At 43.5% G+C, this 7,199-nt stretch overlaps 1 protein-coding gene and 1 pseudogene across 2 annotated transcripts; both read right to left on the reverse strand.

Annotated features, from left to right (window-relative positions):
• Positions 1-1,478: 1,478 nt before the first annotated feature.
• Positions 1,479-1,997, reverse strand: LOC108513782 (60S ribosomal protein L32). Its single transcript, XM_017849648.1, has one exon. It carries the CDS (start codon positions 1,944-1,946, stop codon positions 1,539-1,541), a length of 408 nt encoding a protein of 135 aa, XP_017705137.1. The 5' UTR covers positions 1,947-1,997; the 3' UTR covers positions 1,479-1,538.
• On the reverse strand, positions 1,975-2,311 carry LOC108513766 (60S ribosomal protein L32 pseudogene; annotated as a pseudogene). The gene has a single exon (XR_001881019.1). The product of XR_001881019.1 is annotated as a 60S ribosomal protein L32 pseudogene (transcript).
• Positions 2,312-7,199: the final 4,888 nt, after the last annotated feature.

The following is a 7,199-nucleotide window of genomic DNA, read 5'->3' on the forward strand; positions in this document are numbered from 1 at the left end:
AGAGATAGAATATTGCTGAACAGCGAGTGTACCTGTCTGATTCTTCCTTTGGAAGCTTCCTCTCAGGGGTGTACTCCACCCTGTGAGGTGTGGGGTGTCAGACTGCCCCTAGTGGGGGATGTCTCCCAGCTAGGCTACTCAGGGGTCAGGGACCCACCTGAGCAGGCAGTCTGTCCGTTCTCAGATCTCAACCTCCGCGTTGGGAGATCCACGGCTCTCCCCAAAGCTGTCAGACAGAGTCGTTCGCATCTGCACAGGCCCCCGCTGCTTCCCCTGTTGGTCTTCAGCTGTGCGCTGTCCCCAGAGGTGGAGTCTACAGAGACAGGCAGGCTTCCTCATTTGAAAATGCAGAAATCACCCGTCCTCTGTGTCGCTCGCGCTGGGAGTTGGAGACTGGAGCTGTTCCTATTCGGCCATCTTGCTCCACCCCCCGTTTTTGGCTTTTTAATAATTGCCATTCTGACTGTCATAGGATGGTATCTCAATGTGGTTTTGATTTGCATTTCTCTAATGATCAGTGATGTTGAGCTTTTTTTTTTTCATATGTTTATTGACTGTATGAATGTCTGGATTTGGTTTGCTAGTATTTTATTGAGGATTTTTGCATCAATGTTCTTCAGGGATATTGGCCTGAAGTTTTCTTTTTTTGTGGTATCTCTGCCAGGTTTTGATATCAGGATGACACTAGCCTCATAAAACGAGGAAGGAGTCCCTCCTTTTTAATTGTTTAAAATAGTTTCAGTAGAAATGGTACCAGCTCTTCTTTGTACCTCTGGTAGAATTCAGCTGTGAATTCATCTGGTCCGGAGCTTTTTTTGGTTGGTAGACTATTTATTATTGCCTCAATTTCAGAACTCATCATTGGTCTATTCAGGGATTCAATTTCTTCCTGATGCAGTCTTGGGAGGGTGTTTATCAGTTTCTTCTAGATTTTCTAGTTTATGTGCATAGAGGTGTTTATAGTATTCTCCTGTGTTTGTTTATATTTCTGTGGGGTCAGTGGTAATATCCCCCTTATTGTTTCTGATTGTGTTTATTTGATTAATTTCTCTTTTCTTCTTTATAAGTCTAGGTAACAGCCTATCTATTTGATTAATTTTTTAAAAAAAAAACCTCCTGGATTCATTGATTTTTTTTAAGAGTTTTTCATGTCTCTATCTCCTTCAGTTCAACTCTGATCTTGGTTATTTCTTGTCTTCTGCTAGCTTTAGGGTTTGTTTGCTCTTGGTTCTCTAGTTCTTTTAGTTGTGATGTTAGGTTGTTAATTAGATATCTTTCTAGTTTTTTGATGTGGGCATTTAGTGCTATAAATTTCCCTCAACACTGCTTTAGCTGCATCCCTGAGATTCTGGTACATTGTTTCTTGGTTCTCATTAGTTTCAAAGAACTTCTTGATTTCTGCCTTAATTTTATTATTTACCCAGGAGTCATTCAGGAACAGGTTGTTCAATGTAGTTTTGTGGTTTCGAGTGAATTTCTTTTTTTTTTTTTTGGCAGTTTTTACATTTATTTAAACAGAAAACGTGCACACCAGCTGTCTACTCATTTTCTTCACTGCGCAGCCTGGCATTGGGGTTGGTGACTCTGATGGCCAGCTGGGCGGCTCTTTCCACGATGGCTTTGCGGTTCTTGGAGGAAACATTGTGAGCAATCTCGGCACAGTAAGATTTGTTGCACATCAGCAGCACTTCCAGCTCCTTGACGTTGTGGACCAGGAACTTCCGGAATCCACTGGGCAGCATGTGCTTTGTTTTTTTGTTGCTCCCATAACCAATGTTGGGCATCAAGATCTGGCCCTTGAATCTTCTACGAACCCTGTTGTCAATGCCTCTGGGTTTCCGCCAGTTCCGCTTAATTTTGACATATCGGTCTGACTGGTGCCGGATAAACTTCTTGGTTCTTTTTTTGACGATCTTGGGCTTCACAAGGGGTCTGAGGGCGGCCATGATGCCGAGGAGGAGATGGCTGCCACCTCCGTAGGCAGCGCCGAGGAAGAGAGANAGATTTGTTGCACATCAGCAGCACTTCCAGCTCCTTGACGTTGTGGACCAGGAACTTCCGGAATCCACTGGGCAGCATGTGCTTTGTTTTTTTGTTGCTCCCATAACCAATGTTGGGCATCAAGATCTGGCCCTTGAATCTTCTACAAACCCTGTTGTCAATGCCTCTGGGTTTCCGCCAGTTCCGCTTAATTTTGACATATCGGTCTGACTGGTGCCGGATAAACTTCTTGGTTCTTTTTTTGACGATCTTGGGCTTCACAAGGGGTCTGAGGGCGGCCATGATGCCGAGGAGGAGATGGCTGCCACCTCCGTAGTCGAGTGAATTTCTTAAACTTGAGTTCTAATTTGATTTCACTGTGGTCTGAGAGACTGTTATGATTTCAGTTATTTTGCATTTGCTGAATGTTTTACTTCTGATTATGTGATAAATTTTAGAGTAAGTGCCATGTGGCAATGAGAAGAATGTATATTCTGTTGTTTTGGGGTAGAGAGTTCTGTAGATATTTATCAGGTTCACTTGATCCAGAGCTGAGTTCGGGTCCTGAATATCTTCGTTAGTTTTCGGTCTCGATTATCTCCCTAATATTGACAGTGAGGTGTTAAAATTTGCCACTATTATTGTGTGGGAGTCAAGATCTTTTTGTAGGACTCTAAGAACTTGCTTTGTGAATTGAATCTGGATGCTCCTGTATTGGGTGCATATATATTTAGGATAGTTACCTCTTCTTGTTGAATCAAACACTTTACCATTGTGTGATGCCCTTCTTTGTCTTTTTTGATCTTTGGTTTAATGTCTGTTTTGTCAGAAACTAAGATTACAGCCCCAGATTTTTTCTGTTTTCCATTTGCTTGGTAAATTTTCCTCCACCCCTTTCTTTTGAGCCTATGTGTGTCTGCATGTGAGATGGGTCCCTTGAAGATAGCATACCTATGGGTCTCCTCTTTAGCCAGCTTGTCACTCAGTGTATTTTAAATGGGGCATTTATTTAGCCCATTTACATTTAAGGTTAATATTGTTATGTGTGAATTTGATCCTGTCATCATGATGTCAGCTGGTTATTTTACAGACTTGTTTATTATTTATAGTGCTATAAGTTTTCCTCTTAACACTGCTTTAGCTGCATCCCTGAGATTCTGGTACATTGTTTCTTGGTTCTCATTAGTTTCAAAGAACTTCTTGATTTCTGCCTTAATTTTATTATTTACCCAGTAGTCATTCAGGAACAGGTTGTTCAATGTAGTTGTGTGGTTTCAAGTGAATTTCTTAACCTTGAGTTCTAATTTGATTTCACTGTGGTCTGAGAGACTGTTATGATTTCAGTTATTTTGCGTATTTCAGTTATGTAGTTGCTTCACAGTGTCACTAGTCTGTGTACTTTAGTGTGTTTTTGTAGTGGCTGGTAACAGTTTTTCCTTTTCATGTTTAGTGCTTCCTTCAGGAGGAGCTCTTGCAAGGCAGGCCCAGTGGTGACAAATTCCCTTAGCATTTGGTTGTCTGAAAAGGATCTCATTTTTCCTTCTCTTATGAAGCTTAGTATGGCCAGATATTAAATTCTGGGTTGGTAATTCTTCTCTTTAAGAATGTTAAATATTGGCCTCCAATCTCTTCTGGCTTGTAGGGTTTCCACTGAGAGGCCCACTGTTACTCTGATGGGCTTCCGTTTTTAGATGACATGGCCTTTTTCTCTGACTGCCCTTAACATTTTTTCCTTTATTTTGACCTTGAAGAATTTGATGATTATATGTCTTAGGGTTGATCTTCTTATGGAGTATCTTACTGGGTTCTCTGGGTTTCCTGTATTTGAATGTTGGCCTGTCTTGCTAGGTTGGGGAAGTTTTTCTGGATGATGTCCTGAAGTATGTTTTCCAACTTGGTTCTGTTCTCCCTGTCTCTTTCAGGTACCACAATCAGTCCTAGATTCAGTCTTTTTACATAATCCCATATTTCTCAAATAGTTTGTTAATCCTTTGTTATTATTTTTTCTTCATTCTTGTTGGTCTGTCTTATTTCAGAAAGATAGTGTTCAACCTCTGAGATTCTTTTCTCTGCTTGGTCTGTCCTGCTATTGATACTTGTGATTGCATTGTGAAGTTCTCATGTTGTGTTTTTCAGCTCCATCAGGTCAGTTATCTTCCTCTCTAAACTGGCTATTCTAGTTAGTAGCTCCTGTATTGTTTTATTGTGATTCTTGGCTTCTTTGCATTGAGTTACAACATGCTCCTTTAGCTCAGCAAAGTTTGTTATTACCCATCTTCTGAAGCCTACTTCTGTCAATTGAGCCATCTCAGACTTTGCCCAGTTCTGTCCCCTTGCTGTAGAGTTATTGCGGTCATTTGGAGAAGAGGCACTCCACCTTTTTGAGTTTTCAGAATTGTTTTATTGATTCAGTGTCATCTTTGTGGGCTTATCTACCTGCAACCTTTGAGGTTGCTGACTTTTGAGTGGGCTTTTTGTGGGGTATTTTTGGTTGATGTTGTTGTAGTTTTCCGTTTGTTTGTTTTTCTCTTAACAGGGTGCTGACTTAACAACCATAGGGCTGCTGTGGTTTTCTTGGGGTCCACTCCAGACCCTAGTTGCCTCAGTTTTTCCTGTACCTGGAAGTATCATCAGTGAAGTCTGTGAAACAGCAAAGATGCCAGCCTGCTCTTTCCTCTGAAAGCTCTGTCCCAGAGGGGTACTGACCTTTCCCTGGCCTGAACACTCTTGTAGGAGGTGTTTGGAGACCCCTTTTGGGAGGTCTCACCCAGTAGGGGGAATAAAATTCAGGACACACTTACAGAAGCAGTCTGGCTGCTTTTGGTAGAGCAGGTTTGCTGTGTTGGCAGGGGTACTCTTTGTCCAGATGCCTAGACTCTCCAGAGCTGGCAGGCTTGAACAGCTGAGTTGACTGAACTGCAGATATGGAAGCCATCCCTGCCCCTTACCTTGTCCCAATCAAGCTCCCTCCCAGGGAGAGAACAGGTCTTTATAAGCCTGGCTGGAGTAACTGCAGGCTCCCCACAGGAAGGCCCCACCCAGTGAGGAGGACTTGATTGGGGTCTGCTTAAAGAGGCAGTCTGGGCACAATCTGGCTAGGCAAATGTGCTGCATTAGGGGGTCCCCTCCTTGCCCTGACCACCTGCACTCTCCAGAGCTGACAGGTGGGAATACTGAGTTGACTGCACTACGGAAATAGTGCCCACCCTTCCCGGGGGAACTCCTTCCTATCTCAGGCAGGCTCAGCCTGTTGCCCCTGGCTGGCTGGAATTCCAAGTCAGTGTGTCTTAACTTGTGAGGTGCTGTGGAAGAGGAGCCTGCAGAATGACACTTCTTGGCTCCCTGGATTCAGCCCCCTTCCTAGGGGAATGTATGAACAGATCTGCTGCCTCACCAGGGATTTGGGGGCTAGAGTATGTAAAAGTCTTGGGTCTCTGTGAGTGCCTGAGTGGCTACTCTGCCAAGACTCCACAGAGCTCTCTGTATAGGACCCAAGGCCCTAGAGGTATGGGCTCATGAGGGGATCTCCTGATCTGTGGGTTGCAAAGATCTGTGGGAGAAGCATGGTTTCCTGGGCAGGGTTGCCTGATCATTCACCACTTCCTTTGCTGGGGGTGGGGGTTTCTTTGGCTTTGTGCTACTCCTGGGTGGGCCATTTCCCCAACCTGCTTTTCTTCATTCTCCTTAAGAATTCTCCTCTTTAAGCAGACCCCGATCAAGTCCTCCTCACTGGGTGGGGCCTTCCTGTGGGGAGCCTTCAGTTACTCCAGTCAGGCTTATAAAGACCTGATCTCTCCCTGGGAGGGAGCTTGGTGGAGGCAGGGCAGGGGGCAGGGACAGCTTCCATATCTGCAGTTCAGTCGACTCAGCTGTTCAAGTTGATTGTCTAGTCAGTCCCATTGTGAGAACCTGGATATTTCAGTTGAAGGTGCTGTATCCACTTGCAGCTTTCCTTACTCTTTGTGAGTGATGTGAGCCACAGCTGCTTCTATTTGGCCATCACCACTGCAGGACAAGCCACTGAGTAAGGGACAGGGCTGCTCACAGTGGAAACCACAAAATAGCTCATTCTGCTCAGCACCTCACTTACTACTTTGCCAGAGAGACAGGGTGAGGAGCAGATCCTGAGTGAGCTTCCCTCAATGTCTGTGGTCTCTTTCCAGCTACCTGTAGGAATCCTTGGATATCTATCATCTTAAATATTTATCTTTTCTTTTTACTATGAACATTCAAATTATTGTTTTCCAGCTGTTTTGAAATGTTCAATTGATTAATGTTAACTATAGTCACCCTACTGATCTATTGACTACCACATCTTATTTCTATCTAACTGTATATTTGTATCCATTAATTAACCTGTCTTCATTCCCCCTGTAACCATACCTTTCCCAGCCTCTGGTAACCACCGGCCAACTTTCTATCTGCATAAAATCCACTTTTATAGCTCCTACATCTGAGTGAGAATATGTGATATATGTCTTTCTGTGCTTGGCTTATTTACTTAGCATGTTGATGCAAATGACAGGATTTCATTTTTTTAATAGCTGAATAATGATTCATTGTGTGTATATATATCTGTTTTCTTTATTGAGTCATCCACTAAGGAGCACTTAGATCAATTCCATATTTTGACTGTTGTGAAAGGTGCTGCAATAAACGTGGGAATGCAGATACCTCTTTGATGTGTTGATTTCCTTTCTTTTGGCTATATACCCAATAGTGAAATTGCTGGATCATATGGTAGTTCTATGTTTTCGGTTTTTTTTTTTTTTTTTTTTCTTTTCTTTTTTGAGATGGAGTCTTGCTCTGTCACCCAGGATGGAGTGCAATGGTGCCATCTCGACTCACTGCAATATCCACCTCCTGGGTTCAAGTGATTCTCATGCCTCAGCCTCCCAAGTAGCTGGGATTACAGGCACCTGCCACAATGCCCAGCCAATTTTTTGTATTTTTTATAGAGACAGGGTTTCACCATGTTGGCCAGGCTGGTCTCGAACTCCTGACCTCAGATGATCCACCTGCCTTGGCCTCCCCAAGTTCTGGGATTACAGGCATGAGCCACCATGCCTGGTCTATTTTTTAGTTTTTTTGAGGAAACTCCACAAAGTTTTCCATAATGGCTCTACTAATTTATCTTCCCATCAACAGTTATGAGGGTTCCTCTTCCTCCACATCCATGCCAATATCTGTTATTTCCTTCCTTCCCCCCCCCCCCCCCC

This window comes from Rhinopithecus bieti, unplaced genomic scaffold, assembly GCF_001698545.2.
Source record: "Rhinopithecus bieti isolate Rb0 unplaced genomic scaffold, ASM169854v2 scaffold_33121, whole genome shotgun sequence".
NCBI lineage: Eukaryota > Metazoa > Chordata > Mammalia > Primates > Cercopithecidae > Rhinopithecus > Rhinopithecus bieti.